This window comes from Hippocampus bargibanti, linkage group LG17 (genome assembly GCF_051943395.1).
Source record: "Hippocampus bargibanti isolate YZ-2025 linkage group LG17, ASM5194339v1, whole genome shotgun sequence".
Lineage (NCBI taxonomy): Eukaryota > Metazoa > Chordata > Actinopteri > Syngnathiformes > Syngnathidae > Hippocampus > Hippocampus bargibanti.
Genome location: NC_142750.1, coordinates 12,596,676 through 12,617,399, shown reverse-complemented (window position 1 = coordinate 12,617,399; position 20,724 = coordinate 12,596,676). Strand labels below are relative to the sequence as shown.

Here is a 20,724-nt window from a genome sequence, read left to right as displayed (position 1 = left end):
GGCTTACATTCGTGTCTCGATCACTCACTCATTTCACAGTTATGAATTGTGCTATATGTTTTTTAGCTTATTCCTTGTAGTTTTTTTTCTTTTTCAAACACTAGCTTCGTATGCCCTTTTGTTGGGAACATTTGAGCAGTGTGACGACACCAAAACAACAGTGTCCAAATAACGGTCGTGGTGGTGTTGAGAGTTCAGGAAGGGACAGAATCGTCGCAATCAGATGCTAGCCGATCCCCAATTTTTCACTCAGGCGATGCACGGATAAAGAACAGGACTGTGAGTAGTTTTGCAAACAGTGTTTAAACCTCTCTGCTTTCACTTTATCCTGAACTGAAATGAATAATTGTTTTAATTGAGCATAAATGAGCACGATGTGGGTCTTGAACTCTCCGTTCAATAAAAAAAATCAACAAACATCCGCAGGCATTAACCGATGGGCCCGAATTGGAGAACAACTATTTTTCTTGGCAAACAATGGTATTGCTGTTCTACGTATTTAAATGTCATTTTTCAAGCTCCACTCAAATCCTGTAATGAATAATGATTTCTCCTTTGAGTTCGCCACATCTGGTCATCAAACAACATTGAGTGGCAGTCTTCCGAGAGCCACTAAATAAGGAAGCTGTCCCCCCCTTCCCAAAGCATTTCAATCCCAGGAATGTGATGAAGATGACAAAGCATGTTGACGGCAACAAAGGCTCTTTTTCTCTTCAACTTGTGTGTCGGCATTGACGATGTGAGTAGTCTTTCAGATCCGGGATTGTCAAGGTACTGATTTGCAGCAGTGGACAAACGTCTGTCTGAGCTTGCGCGCCAACGTTTGATCACCACTTAAGTGACTGCGCGTCGTCTCGGTGCTATTGATTCAGATCAACAGAACACATAGGGTGTATGTCGTCACGTGCGTTTAAAACCATCAACTCGCCGAGTATGTGGACTGCATCTCAACTTTAGTTTGGGCCACGGGGGTTCTGTTTGACTGACAACATTAATGAGAAAAAAAAATCCTGCTCGCTTTGCATACGTAATCTGAATGTTTTTCATTTATTATTCTAATTAATCTCTTTAATGCAGAGGCGGAGTCTTTTATATTTTATGACATAATAGTGTACAGTGTATCGTGGTACCTCAACTTATGAACATCTATTCATAAAAACAATTTCAACTTAAGAAACACATGTGCAGGGAAATATTACCTCTTGTTACAAAATACATTTAATGATACAAAAAGTATCGATGAAAAGGTTTCTTCGGCCGTCGTCTGTAGTTCTTTGAAGGTGTCGGACGTTTCGCTTCTTATCCAAGAAACTTCGTCAGCAAACTGAGGAAACGTTTTCATCGATGGACCACTCCTGTACGACTGAGAGCTTACACAGACGTGATACAAAAAGTAATATTACAACATGGCTCGCTGCTTGCAACTTTGAGTTACCTGAACATGTCATACTTCAGCTGGCCTGCCATTGGCTGTTACCCAGCATCTTCATAGCATCCCATTGGCTAAGAGTGGCCTCTACCATACTGTATGCGTCTATATGTGTTGATAAATAAAATGATAGTTATTAGTTATTTTAAAAGCTGACACAAGGCAGATGTTCGAAGGAATGGATAAACACTTCTGAGAGAGAAAATGGACTAAAGAGGGCAAAAAAACGATGAGTTAAAAGTTGATTGATTATCGTTTTTTTATTATTCTTTGTTTTTTTACATTATGTTTAACTCTAATTTATTGTGCAAATTCTATTTGTGGCATGTCTTTTGTACATTTTTTGGCAACATTTTGGATAAATTTTGGCAACATTTTAGGTCGGCTTGTAACAAATTGGGACATTTACATGGAAAAGGCGTCTCTACTTACAAACTTTTTTTTCTTCTTCTTCTCAAAATTTCCTTCCATAAGCAATTATTAGGACTGCCCACTATATTGTATTTTTGGCTAGTAACTGTTTTTACGTTTTATACTCTGAGGCACTGTTATACATTTTATGGAGACGTAGTGTGGATGTGGGAACGGCAAAGTGAAACAGCGTTGTTTCTTGATATGTTGTAACGCCTTTCTGTTGAGCTGCATTGCACTGGGACGTTTCGGCTGGCTTTTTGTTCTTCCAAGAAGACAAACGTTGACCCGCATCCTTTGATTTGGTGTCACCCGCAGAAAGCTTGACGTCAGCCTCTGCCTGTGGACATGGAGCTCACTGCCATTTAGCCTCTTGTATTTCTTGCTATGCGCGTCATTTGTAATGTCACGGCTATGGGCTGGGTGATGTTGGTGAATTATCATCATTTTGTATTTCTTTTTTAAATAATCATCCATATTTGTTCATGATATTTATACATTAAAGACTCTGGAGGACTCGGATTAAATATTTGTTTGGCCTCGGAGGGGCAAACCACAAAGAGACTGGTGATGATGCCATGTGAAAATGCTGTGAGAATTTCTGATGCAGTCTTACGCTTGTGTCACAGTGCAAGTGCGGCGCTACTAATGAGTGGATTTATTTTCTGCGTCACCAGCTTGGCAGGAAGCAAAAAGCATGTTCTTTGAAGTCGTCTTTATTCTCCAGTGCTCGCTTACAAACAGGCTACTGAGTCGATCTGAATGATTGTTTTCTCATGACGTTGTCCTGTGATGCCCCGGGTTTTTGGGTCGGGAGCGGTGTTGGGAAGGGGAAGGCTGAGGCAACCGCAAAAATAAAACAAAAAAAAGACATCCAATGTAGAAAGGAAAGAGAGAGACTATTTTCCCCACTTCTTGTTCAAACAATCTATGGAAATGTGTGGGATATCTTAAATGATAGGGGTGATATTTCCATAAGCATAACGCTTTCAGTAAGGTGCAGTGCAGACAACTACAACAGAGCTATTGTCCATTTCATTTCTACAAATGTGCCATTCGCATAATAACATTTGATCAATTTGATGCTGCACTAGGCTGCCAATACTGAGAATATAGTCGTGTCATTGCCATGGCAACCTGAGTTTACCTACCTCGGTGATATTCCCAGAGAGAGAGAGAGAGAGAAAGACCATAAAATTCATCCATCTATCCATCATACCCATCCATTCATCCATCCAACTCCATCCACCCATCCACCCATCCACCTATTTCCATCCTTCAATCCACTCCATCCATCCTCCCAGCCACCAACCCACCCATCCATACATGCATCCACTCATCCATCCATCCATCCACCCACCCATTTCTATCCACCCAAATTTCCCCATTGTGGGACTATTAAAGACTTCTGACATCCATCCATTTCCATCCATCAATCCACCTATCCATCCAACTTATACACCCATGCATCCATCCATCCATCCAGTCATCCATCCATCCAGCCAAATCCAAATGCATTCATCCATTCGCCCATTTCCATCCATCCAAATTTCCACATTCTGGGACTATTAAAGGCTTTTCTGATTCTGATTCTGAAATTCATCCACTCATCCATCCAACCATCCACCCACCAACCCATCCATCCATCCTTAAAATATTAAAGCCGCATATAATTTACAAGTTCTTAATTTATCAAAGCCACAGGAATAGTTGCTTCTAATCTACAATTTACGATAAATAGTCATGAATGTACCGATACATTTCCTGGCGCAGTTTGAGGTGGTATTGAAAGAGACGTATTTATCACACTGCTTACGTTTTAGCATCATGACACTGTGACAGTCATCAGTACCTCTCCATTGCTAGGCTTCAAACACGACGAAACATCTGTCCGAGTTGCATCATTACATTTTACAATTAGCGGTACACATTGATATCCGCAGGCCGGTCATATCAAATCACAATACATTGAGCTGCACATCTGTTCTCATTCCACAAAACAACACCTGCATCTGTGATCCTTCCAGACCATTTCAGAGTTGGAGGCCCAGTTGTCCCGTCTGCGCGAGAAGTTGCAGGTAGCCCGCAGCCAGCACGAGCAGAAGCTGGCCGAGATGGCCGCTCTATGTGAGGAAGAAAGGCAAAAGGCTAACCTGGATAAAGAGACACTCCGCTCCGACATGGAACGCGCCCTCCGTGATCTTCAGAGAAGCTACCAGCAAGAGAAAGAAACGGCTGAGGACAAGGTAAACCACTTGGAAATGCTTCTGGCTTTAAAAGTAATAAAATATAAGTTTATTTGTTTTTTACTTAGTTCTCAAAGCCAACCTATTAGCTTTTATTAATTAATTCATACATTTATGTATGTTTGTTTATTTAATTATTTATTTATTTGGGATGCATTTTTATTGGTAAATTTTTAGGATTATTTTTTTTTTTTATTTTTTTATTATTATTATTTTTTTGCCATAAGGCCGAATGTATTAACATGCATTAATTGGGGGTGCTATTTCTGTATTTGACACAGACAAGACGCATCGCATCGTATTATTGCAATAGTCATGGCATAAATGTCAGTTTATACATTTTCCCCATATTTTATATGTTTTTTTTTTATCGTTTGAAATAATGTATGGCGTACGACAACTTTTAGACAAGATTTTAGACGGGAACTTATAAAGACCATTTTAGCTCAAATCCAGTTCGTTTCAACTGCTGGTTTGGAAATGATTATTTCTTTTGCTAATCCATTCCCAAATTGCGCCAGTAGGTCATGAAAATACGATACGTTAGTTCATGTTCATTTCAGTACGGCTTGTAATCATTCGTTTATCATGAAGGACACGGTACGGTGCAATTTTGAATCATATATATAAATTGTGTGAATTGCTCCAGAGGTCACATATGGAGTGGAAATGACGATTTTCACGTTGATCCACTTTCCAGCTGTGCATTTTTGCTTTATTACCCAATCCGGGTCAACTTCAAACCTCAGGAGGAGCCTTTTTTTTTGTACTGCGCTGTCATATTTTGCTACTACTGCTAGCGGAGCGGGCGGGGAATTTGGCCATAATCTTGTGAACCTTCGCAGGAAGCCAATTTAAGGTGGTGTTGATCAGACCTTAATACCCCGGTAGGACCCATCAAAGCTTGAGGTTTTTTTTTTTCATTAGACACCATCTATTCGCCAGATGTGCAGCATTAACTTCCAAAATCAAGAAACAAAGTGGCCTTTTTTGGGAGGGCGGGCTTCATGTGGCACACAGAACCAGGGAAGAAAAGAACATTGCACAGTGATTGCCACTTGTAAGAGTCCAACTATTTCCCTGTTGTTGTTGTCTTTTGTGCTTTTGGGTGGGTCAAGGCACTTTATTTATCTTGTTGTGGAATAATTCTGGTGTGGATTCAAAGCGTTGAAAGTTGAACTTTGAGCCATAAGAATAGATGTAGAGTGCTTTTACATTTTGTTTTTTTTTTACATTTCATTTTTTTTTCTTTTTTGCCTTCTTGAAGGCATTAAATCACCAAATGTCTTTAGCCACGATTTCCCCCCTGCTGCTTTCAAATCCATATCCAAGTTTGACTTGGAATCGGCAAGGGAAAACTTATTTTGTTGTACCCTGTTTTTTTGTTCCCACATGTGGACTGAAGTCAGCCAGTCCTCAGATCTAAATTGACTGCGTGTTTGGGAAACTTAAAATGTCTCAAAAATTATTTTTGATGCGCCACAAAAAATGCTGTCCTCTGCAGTCCACTATCCTCTTGGAAGCACAGGCTGGGCAGGCCAGTTTCTTTTTTTTTTCTTCAAACACTTCTCTCAGATCCAAGAAAAAAAATGCCAGAGAAATCCATTAAATCCATGAATGGATTCTCATCAAAGATGTTTAAAAAGGGGAGGGGGGCAGAGAGGTCGGGGGTGTTTGTGAGTAAAATAATGAGAAACAGAATATCATAGAAGATAAGAAAAAAGCTGGTTCCTTGCTTTTTAGTTTCGTGGAAGAAATCCAGAGGAAAAGTTATGGTGAGGAGAAGGTGGGTGGGGAGGTGGGGAGGAGCTTTTTAGGTATTGTCATTGAACTTTATCTTTGCAAGCGTGTGTGTGTGTGTCTGTGTGTGTCTGTGTGTGTGTGTGTGTGTGTGTGTGTGTGTGTGTGTGTGTGTGTGTCCTCCAATCTCAGTGCTCCACTGACAGGCCTGTGAAGCCACCTCAGTGCCTGATAAAGATGCCTCATCTCCAGCTTCCCCTCTTTCACCCACACCACCTCTTATCTAACTTTTCTTTTTCTTCGATGCACCTCAACCGCACCAAAAAACCCCTCCCCCCTCCACACCCACGCATGCATACACACCTCTCCCCTGTCATAGAGTCTAACATATATTCGGGATAATGAGTCCGTCTGACAAGTAGAATGCAGTTTGTGGTATCGCTACAAAAAATAGCAACGAGGATGCCGCCGGGCCTTTTATATGGACTTTAAAACCAATTATATTTGGAATTACTTCAGATATGATCAAGGAAGCTGTTGAAAACCTTCAAAAGTGATTTTAGACGTGTGTTGCTGCAAACGCGACACATGCAAAGACTCACGGCTACACATTACTAAATCTTTTTGTCATTTTGGTTTTCCAGATTTTTTGTGGGGAGGGGGTTTGGGGGTGCTAATGTGATGCCACACATGCACACATCATTGTGACATGCATTCATCGCTCTAGCTATACCTACAACCCAGAAAATGCATCTTCATATTTATATTATCTGCTGGTGTGGATTTCATTCTGGGCGAGAGACATAATTCTCAAGACGAAAGGGGGGGAAGAAAAAAAACAGATCTGGACAGATGTTTGCACCATAAAAGAGTGGCGGCCATGAGATGAACTTTATGTTTGTTTAGTAGAGAAAAAGATCTTTCATCACTGTGCTTCCCCCGTGGCGTTGGTGTGAGACAAAACGTCGAATTTGTTAGTGCAGGGGTGCTCACACTTTTTCAGCATGGGAGCTACTTATGAAATGACCATGTCAAAATGATATATATATATATATATATATATATATATATATATATATATATATATATATATATATATATATATATATATATATATATATATATATATATATATAAAAATCCTCGTCTCACCCACCATGGGTGGTGTCTGACCACCATTTCAGCTCGGGTCCTCTACCAGAGGCCAGGAAGCTTGAGGGTTCTGCGCAGTATCCGTGCTGTTCCCAGCACTGCGCTTTTCTGGACCGAGATATCCGATGTTGTTCCCGGGATCTGTTGCAACCGCTCGTCGAGTTTTTTTTATATATATATATATATATATATATATATATATATATATATATATATATATATATATATATATATATATATATATATATATATATAAAACCACATGTTGCACAACATAATTCTGTCCTGTACTTTTTTGAGGCATTACCTGAGTTTACTCTGGTAACTGGCAGATGCGACAAACGCACTTTGAAAATGTCATCATGAAAAAAAGTAATTCTCCCATTCTGTATGAAAGCGATACTTTTTATCTTCTTACTTGGTACAGCTCCCCCACTCATTTTTATACCCTATTTTACTTTTAAAGGACAACCGACGACGCCTTCGGACAAGTTGTGTCCATAATTTGTAAAATCACTTCAAATGACTTCTACTGAGCGGATTTTACAACGATTCCACGGCGTATAGCTATATTTTACATTTTAAGACTGGCGCTGTATATTCAGGAAGTCTCGAGTTTCGAGTTGATGACGATGCCTGACCTGACGTCACGTCTGGAACGCCCCGGACCGAGAAAGCGACATACAATGCATTTTGGGTACTTTGTTTGGTGTGAAAACTTCGTGTTGATCCATGTTGATGGCGAAATGAGAACGAAAACACATAAATAAGGCGATGGTGAATTGTTGTGTGTCGCACCAAGACTACTATTTGATTCTAGTTGGAACAAATTCCCAGCAGACAAATCAGCCCATTTCCAACGGAGCTTGGGCGCCATCTTGTGCATTTTCTGGGACGCTACATTGGAGTCCTGACGGCTTGAATTGATTTGGGAGGACTCCTTTAATCAATTGCAAACATTTATGCTTTCCTCTTCAGAACCATTTGAATCATATTCATAACTGGATGAGTAACAAGAAAGCATTTTCTCTGAATGTGAAACCATTGTTTTGATTCTAGACGTCTGGTGTGACAAACAAGGGGGCGGGACCTTCTGAAACTCGCAATTTCCGGGGTCATTTTGAAGTAGTTTTGCGACAGTAACTCATTTTTATTGGTGTTTTGCATTTGACTAAAAAATTCAGCCTGCGTGTTTTGGGTACTTTAGATGCTATAAAACATTTTTCTGATGTCAGTTAGGAAACAAAAAAATGGTGTCGGTTGTCCTTTAAGAGGAAAAAAAATCGAGCAAAAAATTAGGATATAACTCACGACTAGCTTGTTAACTTTGGAACGCTCAGGGGCGTTGTTTAAGCACTCATAGTGTACCTAATAATGAGATGTCATCTGATTGGTTGTTGATCCGGTGTATCAATCAAGTGAAGGGATGGCTGATAGGCTGTCGTCTAGTTTTTATACCAAACAACTCAACTTTATTTGTATAGCGTCTGTTCATGACACAATCACATCACTTTGTCATGCGATCTACCAATAGTACCTTGGAGATCGACTGGTCGATCGCGATCAACGTTGAGCACCCCTGTGTTAGTGCATAAAAAGTATCCAGAACCCCATATGCGGACTTCACTGGCCATGTTTGACTTTGTCAATGGTCTGGTCCTAGTCCATTTTGTAAGCATGGTGCATGTGTGCTGCAGTCCTTCAATAGAAAGTCTGACTGTGGACTGCAGCTCTTTAATAATCCTTCAATCAAGACTTTGGTGTTTGAATATGACGTAGTACTCACTGAGAATATGACTCGTTCATCTCTCTTGGCCCCACCCCGCCACCGCTAACTTCCCGGAGTCGGCTCTCTGCCATTTGGAGATACTCAAAATCACATTACACCTTCGCTCATGGATTAAGATGAGCAACACGGGCCAAGGAGGATCAAAGAGGGCCCACATTCACTTAATAGACAAAAGAGCGGAGAAAAGGATCCAATTTTTGGGAAAGAACTAGTTCAAGTTGAAGAATGTGGGCGATCTTCATCGTGTTTAGCCGCCAATGTGCTTTGATGTGTCTGAACTTTGACCGTCGTGATATTCATACACCATTGTTTCAAAGAGAAAAGAGTTCTCTGTTGTTGTTTTGTACGCCAACGTTTGTGTTTGTTGATGTGTGCGCACACAAATCGCAATTCCACAGTGCAGCATCGGGCCCGGTGGCGGTGTGGGAGTGACTCACCCTGCAGATGAAAGAATCAAAGTAAAGGCTCTGCCATCCCTCCCCGAAAAAAAGAAAGAAAAACATCACACGACTCAGTTGCATCTCGTCTTTTTTTTTTAAACCTCCAAAAGGAAGGAGGCAAACGACACACTTTCTCAATTGCATTAAAACATGGCGTCAACTTGTGATTGGCTGCAGATTACATTTTGGTTTTGAAGTGGAGTTTTAAATGGGACACGGGGATGTCAGGCCTTCCGTTTCTCAGTTCCTCAGTCAGCGTTTCACATCTTCACATCAGGCAGACTGAATGATCAAAGTGTGTAAGCAGGCGTAAATGAGGGGAGGAAGTGAGGTCTACCTGCGTCGCAAAACGGCATGTTGACCCAGTTCATTCCCAGTTTAATAACAAATGACATGAAGTTGCATGCAATGATTAACCTTTCATTGTTGAAAGACTGTTTTTGATACATATTTTTTTGGTTTTGTTAACTGCATGTGGCTTTTCAAAAATGGACCATTTGACCCCTAACCCCCCCTCACTGTGAGTCATTGGGATCATGTGATTTCTCGCAATGGATAAATCGTAACAACAGTGCAGTGTCTCGGAATCAAACGTTACCATGGTAATAATGATTAAACCATATCAAGGAAACAAAATTTCATTTCAACATCCCAGATGCAAAATGACCCAAAACCAACGTCGCCTGATGAAAATTGACTGTACAATGTTCCTTGTTCCAAATGACAAATAGATTTATAATAATAATAGTTATACATTTCATTTATAAGAACCATTCAAAACTCTCAAGGACAGTCACAGGATATTCTTTCTGCGGGTGCGACTGTGTACCCTATGATGTTAGTAATGTTTGAGTACAAGACACACTTTATTACGTGAAGCAGTTTATTCCTATTTCATTTGTTGATTGTGTTCGTACTATGGTAGATACTGCAGTCTATGGTTTTATCACTTTGAGGGCTTGGATCTTGCGGTTTGGTTAGAGTACTGGATTAATAATCTGTAATCTCCAAATTATACATTCTCCAAAGAAGAGTTCTGTTGGGGAATGCTTTGCTTTTTTTAATGCCATCGGACTTGACTCTACCGCGTCTCTTAAAGCAAAACGCATCTGTCGGAAGGATCCTTCATCAGCTCTCGTGGTGAATCTTTCTTCAGTTGTTGGGTGATTAGCATTTCACAATCGCAAAGCTAGGCTTGACCTAGCCATCAGAAAAGCTAGGTCAAGGATGTCAAATTCGTTTTTTGCCGCCGGCCACATTGTTGTTACAGTTTCCTCTCGAGGCGTGGGGGACGTTATGAATTTGGGGACGCCATTAGTATGTTTCATCCCCTCCACATATTATATACAGAGTGCATAAGAAATTAATTAATAACTAGTTTTGAAATTTGAAGTAAAAAATAATGACTCTTATTGTTGTTTACATGGGACAATTTGAAATTTGGGTACGGACTTTAGCAAGCATCATGCACTTGACATGCTTAAATCGCTTTCGCGGGCCAAATAAAATCATGTAGCGGGCCCGATTTGGTCCCCGGGCCTTGACTTTTACACCTGTGAGCTAGGTCATCAATGATCTCTTAAAGCAGAGGATGAGGAAGACATCTGGTTGGACATGCTGGATAAGGTCCCCCTATACTGCATGATACCCAGGTGCCACTTGCACACGTAGGCAACAGCGCTACTGCCCAATGTATTTATTGTACATATGGGCTAGATGTTATTGATTTTATGACGTAGGCTGCGGACCGGATGAAAATTAACCTCGGGCCGCATTTGGCCCCTAAACCGGACATGTCTGGTGTAATATGTAGCTTCAAATTCTTGCATGATATCGATCCAGCAGACATTTAAACAGCTTCTTCCCCCTAGCCATTAACTCTTTAAACAGTAACACAAATACAACTTTGTAGTGCCTCTTTGCAATTTTTTGATGATGATACTTGTGCAGCGTGCTCTACCGTAAACAAATTCGTTGTGCGTTCTACATACTTGGAAATAAAGATGATTCTGATTCTGATGTATGCTTGCCTTCAATGTCTACTCATACACGCCACATCTGCAGCGTGTGGCGCTTGGAGAGATTCTGTGATGAAGAGAACATCATGACAGGCAGCTCAGGAGCGTTAAAAAAGTCTCTTGTCATTACGGCAGCAGCTCCCTCGCTCGCGGACACTTAAAGACAACGCAATGAGACGGCGCTGATTACAAATAAACGAGCACATACCCCCCCCCCCCCCGCCCCCCACTCCCCTCAATCTCTCCTGCTCTGCCACATTGAACTCTTTTTTTTTTTACAGGAGACGTTGGAACGCAGTGTCGTATTGAACGCTCGCAAACGCTCCTGCCATCAAAACTCAAAGGCTATATCGGGCGGAATTAATTTTTCCGTATGAGCCCAACAAATCGGCATGAACTGGTGGCTCATTTGTTGCAGAGGCCCCTTTGCCCTTGAGCTAATTACCTGAGGACCACCCCTCACGTGTCCTCGCCTTGATGTCCACTAGCTTCATCATACATATTTCCCACCAAGTTCAACTGTAGGACAACGCTTTGAACCACAAGTGTTCCTCAGCGATGCGAGATGATTAGAAACATATCGGAGAAGGGGGTGGAGGGTAGGAAGAAAAATGCCATATGGATGCAATATCCTGTCCGGGGTTACAGACTGCACTCGATAGATTCAGAAAATTCTTTCTTAGTGACTTGAAAAGACGCGTGGAATTTAATGTGCATTGGCAGCATTGGTACGAGTGTACATGTGGGGTTTCTTCCTGTATTGGTGGTAACAGCCTACAGTGACTAAGCTCATACCTCTGGGCAAATTTCACACCCAGAAAGGAATAGCTGTGGCTGAAGTCTTGAAATGTACTTTTATTTTCTGTTTCAGAGAGTCTTTTGAAAGTGAGAGCTGCTTCTTATGCACTGATTCAATGTGAAATGTTACCAGGTGTGAACTGACAAATTTGCTCAAATGACTTTACTGTGACATTATAAATTATTAGTAATCTATGTTTGCAATGGTAACAGGTATACTGTTACTACGCTGTTATTAATCATTCCTTACTCACAATCTATAATCACTGCAATTGTTACTTGAATATTATCACCAGTTTGCATCCATGAAACTCTTATGTACAACACAACGGATTGCCTTTTGTCGAAAAATACTTTCCACTTCCCTCTGATAATAAATGAATATTTCTTGACGTTCTTTGTTATCTTTCTGAGACAGACCGACGACAACGCTATTAAGAGACAAAGAATGAAAATGGAGAGGAAAAAAATCAGGAACATCTAATAATAGCTGCTGCAGTGTCAAAGACAACAAACGCGTCAACAGCAAAGAAGCTTTCACGGAGCCCCCCCACATCCCGTTCCCAGCCTGTCTCCAATATTATGCCTCAATTTCTCCTCTTTTGTCCACCACTCTCTCATCAGCTGCAATGCACCCCCACCGCCTCCCAAGGGATGATCGCCGCCACTCAAGAGTCCTGGCACAGGAAGACAGCGGTCCCATATCCTTGGTGATGGCTCTGTGTTACCGTGGTGACAGGTGTGTCTGCTGTGAGCGGGACAGCAGTCTTTGTCAGGAAGTGTTTGGAGTGCAAAAGGTTCTCTTTGTTGATTGTAGCCAGCGGCACATTCAATGACATACGTAGTGTTTCTTCAGGGAGTTTGTCTGTCATCACCTGTCAGAGTAAAGGGGATCAAGTTGGAAAAAACGTGTGGAAAAATCCAGATAATTGGGGTCCTAAATTGGATGTTGAGCAATAAGGTCATTTGTGACACATCCAGTTTGCAGGACCTCTCAGATAAGGTCGTTTTGGGGTCAGCTGAATAGAACCAAGGTTCAAATGCAGGAGTTCGAGTGTGTGTTTTGAAACTGGGTTCAAATTAGGTTTTTGTTTTGATTCATCAATTCTGTGTTTGTCTGACTCCAGCTAACAGGGCAAATCTCCTTCCCAAAACAACGTTCATTGTAGACTAAAATGTGAGTGGTTGTTTGGAGATATGCGATTGACCGGCGACCATTTTAGGTTTTACCAAAGTGAACTGGGAGAATCTCTATATCATATTTGAAACCCAATCAAGATAATTGTGTTTTTATAAACCCAATCAAGATAATAATCAAAGTTATTGTACATTTGGAGTCAGACAATCCTCCCTCAAGCATCTCCAGTTGCTCCAAAACGCTGCTGCTCGTTTGCTCACTGGAGCTCAAAGGAATGAGCACAAAACTCCAATTCTGGCTTGCCGTCTCTGGCTCCCTTTCCAGAGTTCAGAATTCATTCTTCAGATTCTGTCGTTTGTCTTAAAATCTTCAAATGATGTCACCTCACCTCACCTTACCTCTCTGATCTTTGCCACATTTCCATACCCGCCCAGTGCCTCAGGTCAGCAAAACCAGACGTTACTGGCGATACAGAGGACTAAGTGGAACCTCCGGGCATGCATTGCTGTACCTTCCATAGAACTGATCTTCCATTAATTCTTTAGCAACCTCTTTGTTGTTCTGAGAACCTCCTCTTTATACATATTTTGGTTCTTGGGCTTTAACGTCTGCATGAGGCTTGATCTAGAACATTTTTGATGCGGTGTGATTGTTTTTAAAGTGCTCTGGAAATTTATTTGAATTGAGTTTTGAATTGAGATTATTGATTGTGATCTTGTCTTCTGGATGAATTGATATGATACAATTCCTAAAGGGGTGTCTAATGTCAGGATTCTTCTTCTGTTTAAAGACCCGAGTGGCTCATCAGGCAGCCAGAATAAGAGTACTGGTTATGAACCTCTGCATAAGGTAAATGAGTGGTCGTTGACAGCTACATCGCAACTCATTATCTACCTCCACTCACTGTTAAGCCTCTCTTTGAAACCGGGGCGGCGCTGCAAGCCTACGGGAACCACATCTCATAGTCGACTTTTGCAATCTTTGCATTGCGGCTGGCTTGCTTCCCATTAGGAAAACAACAGAAAACAATGAAGGGAGTGCCGCTCAATTAACTCCTGACAAACAGCTTTTGTTTGTCTTCACTTGAATGTCGTCTGCCTACTTGGGCAGATCATCCCCGTTTGTTTGCCATCATTGATTGGCAGGTAGGTTTTAATTTCCCCAACCTTGTGGTGAAGTGATGCATTGTTGGCTTGAGATCAAAGAGAAATAGCATTCAATGTGCATTTTGCAATCACGACCTCGTGTGACACGGTGTCAAGAGGCCACAGGCTTCTTCTGTATGGAGGATGTGGGGGCAGATTAGGTTACAGCAAATTGTCCGGTGTGTGTCCTGTTTTGTTGCACACCTAAATATTGAGGATCATCTTTAATATATCACAAACACAACTTAGAGAATAATCCATCCATCTATCCATCCATTTTCCAGACCGCTTCATCCTCATTAGGGTCGTGGGGGGTGCGTGCTGGAGCCTATCCCAGCCGTCTTTGGGCACTACACGGGGCACACCCCGAATCGGTTGCCAGAGAATAATAAAATGCATTTTTTAAATTAACTGTGAGGGGAGAAAAAAAATCCAAACCTTCTTGGTCCCACGGTGAAAATGAATTGTTCTTGTAATATTTCTGGGTTTTCAAACGTTCCTTTTATGTCCTACCACATAATTATGGTAGTACCATTATTCATCATTAGTCATCCAGGTCCTGAAGTACAAAGCAGCCACAGAGCATCATGTAGCTTCCACCATGTTGGACTATTGGTGTGTGGTTTCTTTATTCTAATACTGAACCGTGTTGTTTTTAATTCGACTTGTCTCTTCAGTCCAAAGAGTATTTATTACCCTAAAAGTCATTGGGATCATCAAGAAGCTGTTTTTTGTCAAATGTGAGAGGAAGTTTTGTACGCTATTTCTTTTTGTCACATGTGGTTTTCTCTCTTTCCAGACAAACAACCGCTTGAAGCACATTGAAAAGGAGTACAGTCAGACCCTTGCTCGTTCTGCACAGGTAATCGCTTTTACTCGCCAACGCGACGATTCATGCGTAGACAAGACATGAAAAGTACGGAATGAGTTGGTGTTTGACTTGACTGACTGACTGACTGACTGACTGTGAGGCCTTGTGCGTCTTGGACTGGTTGCCAGCTCATCACAGACAAATTCGCCATGCACTGAAAAGACGCAGATGTCAGGAAATGCTGGGTTAAAAGCAGTTTGGCTTTCGGTGATATGGTAGGATTCATTTTGACTGGCAATCGATTTGGCTCCACGATCAATTGGTAACTTCAACACGCCATTGCTCAGTTGCCATTGGGTTGCAATTATTTCAACTTCTGGTAAATGTTTACACGAGCTGCAAAGTTCCTCTCTCTGCTCTGCGGTAGTCACGAGAGCAAATGTGTCAGTCATTTTTTTACCACGGGCCACATTGTAGTTATGGTTTCCTTTAGGGGCCTTTATGAATTTGGAGATGCCATTAAAGTGTTTCAGCCCCTCCACAGATTACATATACTTGAGTGCGCACAACTAATTCATGAATAACTAGTTTTCAGATTTGAAGTAAAGAATAATGACTGTTATTGTGGTTTACATGGGACACATCTGTGTAAGCGCTCAGTCATATAGGAGTGGTCTATCGATGAAAAGGTTTATTCAGCCGTCATCTGCACTTCTTTGAAGGTGTAGGACGTTTCACTCCTCTTCCAAAAAGCTTAGTCAGCGAACTAAAGTTGTGCTAGTAGCTCTGGCCCTATATATATATATATATATATATATATATATACAGTAAAGTATCGTTATATCGATATCGGTTATATCAATAGTCCCGCTTATTACGATACTATTTCTATGCACGCAAGGAGAAAATTACATGCGCGCAGGGTCGGATATATCGATAGTCCCGGTTATATCGATATTTTTTGGACTCCCGTGAATATCGATATAACGAGACTTTACTGTATATATATATATATATATATCCCTGATGGACAGAGGTGGCGGTGCCAGACCTCTGCTTTAACAGGTCTCCGCTCTAAGGTTGGGAGGAGCAGTGGACTACTCCCTGAAGCTAATCTGATTACTCTTTTTCTCCTGTCTGATTGTGTTCTATGACTGGCTCTGATTGCCCTATTTGCTCTGTTATCACCTGATCAGCATGACATGCCCTCTGTCTATTAAGGATATAGATATGGCCAGAGCTACCAGCAAAACTTTAGTTAGCTGACAAAGCTTTTCGGATGAGAAGCGAAACGTCCAACACCTTCTAAGAAGTACAGATTAGGGCTGAAGAAACCTTTTCATTGGTCTACATTGGACAGTTTGAAATTTTGGTTCAGTCTTTAGCAAGCATCATGGTACGTGACATGCTTGATTCGCTTTTGCAGGCCGAATAAAGATTTGTCCCCCGGGCCTTGACTGGGACACATGTATATTAAAGTGTAATTTGTTTCTCTTTTGTTTTTCATCCGCTCTCTGTGGCACAGATTGTTTCTCAAGACCTTGAAGCGGGAAGTGAGTGTTTTTGTCCAAACGAGCGTATATGCGTGATTCATGTCGGCTATTTGTCACATGTTCAGGAGGCGTTGTTTTACTAAAGTAAACACCGAACGGAGGGGTCCCGTGTTTGTGTAGCCTCTTGGTGAAGGTGAGGAATGGGGGTTGGGGGCAGATCAGTCAAATGTAAACAAGAGGCCTTTGAACCACCAAGGATGACCCCGGATATTAACCCCTCCTTGTCTGACAGGGGGCATCGCTCCCGTGCTCCGCCGCATGCTTAATAGCCCAATTAAAAAAAAAAAAAAAAAAACACACCACGGCCATACAATATACCGCGGGGAGCGCCGTTAAGGGCACATCTACACTTGCGCGCGCCCCCGCAGTCCCGTATTCCATAGTACTACTCGGCTTTTTGTCTCACGCACGCAAATGGGCTCTAATTAGCGTCTCTCCTGTGCAGCATCGCGCTGAGAGTGAGTGACCCGTGAACCGCTTCTCTCTCACTTTCGCCTCCCGCTTTTCTTAATGATGAGGCTCCAACGGGGTCATCGCTGCGATACTGGTGGGAGATCATTACTTTTATCCGTGACCAGCCATCAAGGAAGGAAGGAGGAGGTGATTGGCCACGGGAGGCGCACAAGCGTAGATAGCGTGCGATGGATATATATCGCGCTCTCGTAGAACGAGGTCAGAGTTCAGGTGGACTATGCAAATATGACTCATTTAACTCCTTCAAGCTACTCGAACGAGGCTCACTTGTGACCTTGCAGGCATGAATAAACCAAATCGGGTTTATTACTCCTACTTGTTGCATTGTGCAGATTTCTACTTTTACAGGAAAGTGCTTGGCAATATTTAATGGAAGGAGTTGATTTTTTTAGCCTTCTGCCAGCACACAAACTACAGTATTTTGCGGTGTATCAGGCGCACCCCCAATGATGAATGTGTATTTTCAAACTTTTTCCATATACAGGTAACATCTGACTTAAGACCGGCTCGACTTACGACCACCCGTACTTACAAACACGACCTACAGACCCTATTTTAAAAAAATTAATTCTATACCTGGCACCGCAACGCGCTCGCATTTTTGGCCAGCCAGCTAGCATCTCACTCTCGCACAGCAATCAACCGTGTGATGGCACCAGAGGGGGCAGTTTGCGAGTGATTTAGCCTCCGACTCTCTATTCAACATTTTGAATGTATTTTGACTCACGACCATTTTGACTTACGACCGTTTGGTCGGAACGGAACTTGGTTGTAAGTTGGATGTTACCTGTATAAGGCGCACCTGCATATAACGCAATACTGGAAAATACATGTAAAAACAAAAATTATGTCAATCGATTTAATAGATGTATCAAAATATACGTTTCTAATTGGCTAAAATTTCAGTTTGGCATTTTGGCGCCTCCACTTTTTTTGTAGATTTTGTCACTGATTTTGGTTTATATATTTTTTTTCAGTTGCCTTTAACGTGCAATTTTGATTCCGTTTTTAGCTGATAGGTAACAAAATTAAAAAAATATGGGCCTTTTTATGAAAAATCATGCTTCATCCCTTCCATCCGTTGTCAAAAAACAAAAGATGAGCTCAACATTCCTCTGCAACATTTTCCTTTATAAGTGAAAACGCTGCCCTGGAACCCATATTGCAAAGTAATTACGACATCCCAAAAAGATGGATTACACATATAATGTGTCATTTATTAGCTCAAGTAGCAATGCCGATGACAGAAAAAAATGCCATTCTCAAACACACTGCAAATTCCAGCAGGGCTGATCCTGCAGTTTGCACACAGTAAATAATTATCTGTGTGGCCCAAAGTGAGGAACTGGTCACCATCACCACCGCCGCCGTCTTCTGCATACTTCTTGTCTTCTCGACCTTTCTCTCTCATCTTGCCTTTCCCTGACGGTGGCTTAAATAGAATGTTAATTTTTGATTGGCCGATTTGAAAGCCAAGGCAATCAGTCCCTTTTTCATCTCGGCGTACACCCCAAGTTCACCAACATAAAGTGGCTCAGCACTTCAAAAAGGAAGTTGTGTTTCCTTTTTTTCCCCTCTTTCCCATCCGTTTTCCCCCCTTCTTCCCTGTTTTGTCTTTTATTCCACTGCGGGAAAGCCATGATAGTAGGTGACCATTCATCTCAATCCATGACACATGTGGAATGTATTTTCATCGCTAATTTAGATGACAAGGCATTTTGTAAGCGGGGTTTGGCATTTGCCGCCTTGCGGACATGTTGATCCCAAATATTGTCATTGAACCTCTCCCACTGTGATAAATTCCCAATTGTTTATTTTTAGCCTTTCTGTTTCCCTTTTTTCTTTTTTTATCGGAGGGGGGGAGCTGGTAATGTATTCAGTTTTTCTTCAATGCCACATGTACTGTATACATACTGTTTATGCTTGAATACTGCGCAAAAGTATTATTTATTTATTCATTTATTTATTTGCCTATGTGCTTATTTATTTATTATTTGTTTCTTAATCTGTGTTTTTGTTTTTTGTTTATTGTTGTTTCAGTAAAAAGACTCCATGTACGATGCAATACAATGACACACAATTTCACTACCAGATGTGCAAAAATGTGTCCACTCCAGTGCCAGGGTTTTTGTCATTGTCACTCAAATTCTAGGTCATAGTCACTCAAATTGCAGGACCCACAGAATATTGAGTTTGGGGTCTACATAAACATTCAATGCAGCGTTAGAAACCTTAGCCTCTCTTCTTTCATCCGAAGAAAAGAGTTAATTCCTAAATGATATGGGTCTAGAGTTATATGAGCTTGGAATGAGGGTGGCTGTTGGGGTAATTCGCCATACGAACGATCAAAATAAACCCATTAGTGGCTGTCCAAAATGCAAAGCGATACATACTGTACAGATTGGTTTATATAGCGCTTTAACAACAGTTTAAGATGGAACAAAGCGCTAACATGGAAAAAGGGAAATGCTGCCCCGTTGTAGAAAAGAAAAAGTATTGCCAGAGGCCATGGCCAGCGCTTTATCGGCAATGAAAAAACAAAACCCGAAGAAATTTGGGATTGGCGCTCGATGTCATATTTTCAAATCCCGAATAAATTTGTAAATGGCAGTGAATGAGTTAATGTGTTACATGCAGCGATACTCATACACGTTTCCCATTTTGTCTTCGGTCTAGATTATTGTTGAGCTTCAACACTCTGCGTGTAGCTCGAAAGAGGAAGCTGTTGGTCTGCAGCAGGCAATGAAGAGGCAACAGGAGGCGGCCAACAATCGCTGGACGGAAGAGAAGACAAATATAACCCAGCGGGCCAACCAGGTCAACGAGGTCAGTTTAACAATGGCTGCATCATTAAGCTAACAGTATATCTCTTACTTTCAGACATTTATTTCCAAGTTCTGAATTTTTAAATTGTCTTCCATATTGTGCAAGCCTGAAAGAATATCCCGATCTGGCTTTCACTTATAAGGATCTCGAATTTGTTTTATTGAAGCACACATTTACTGTAGCTTCCGTGTTTTTTTATAGCAACTTGCGAGCTTCCATGGTGTTCTTTTTGGGACCTATTTGCTCTATGTCGACCCTGAACCTGTTCAATCTGTCCACTACATTCCGTTCTGTAAATTGAAAAATGTCTTATTGCTCGTCCTTATATTTAAGACCAAATCCAGTCTGGTGTCATTCACAAAACCAGGTAACGACATTGGAAAAGGCCTTGGGATTCCCGTTGACTTGATTGCACGGGCTGAATTATGAGCCCATTTACTCCTCTTTGCGCTGGTTGTGCCCAAGGGAAGGCAACAGGGACACAGTGGCAGTTGATTGGGTGTGGCTCGCTAAATAAAGATTTGTTGTGACTGGGATATGCTACATGTTCCCAAACACAAACCTTGTCACTCTGCGGTTGCAGCTGCCTCATATAGTAACAGGGGAGCAGGTCTGTGACTTCCCTTGAGAGATCTAGAAATGTCCTTACAGGTCTTGATATCCAACCCCCCTCAATTCACCAGCACCTCCCCAAAAGCTCTTCCCTAGCGACATCCAAAAACTCTCCCCAAAAACAACACATTTGTTCAGTTTG

At 41.5% G+C, this 20,724-nt stretch overlaps 1 protein-coding gene across 2 annotated transcripts in view; it reads left to right on the top strand.

The window, feature by feature from the left end:
* cep112 (centrosomal protein 112) overlaps nucleotides 1–20,724 on the top strand; it is a 117,940-nt gene that overhangs the window by 65,512 nt on the left and 31,704 nt on the right. For both annotated transcript variants that reach the window (XM_089018067.1, XM_089018068.1), the window contains exons 20-22: nucleotides 3,868–4,086; nucleotides 15,106–15,168; nucleotides 19,821–19,970. In XM_089018067.1, coding sequence (XP_088874193.1) covers nucleotides 3,868–4,086; nucleotides 15,106–15,168; nucleotides 19,821–19,970 — 432 coding nt within the window. The remainder of the gene's footprint in view (nucleotides 1–3,867; nucleotides 4,087–15,105; nucleotides 15,169–19,820; nucleotides 19,971–20,724) is intronic.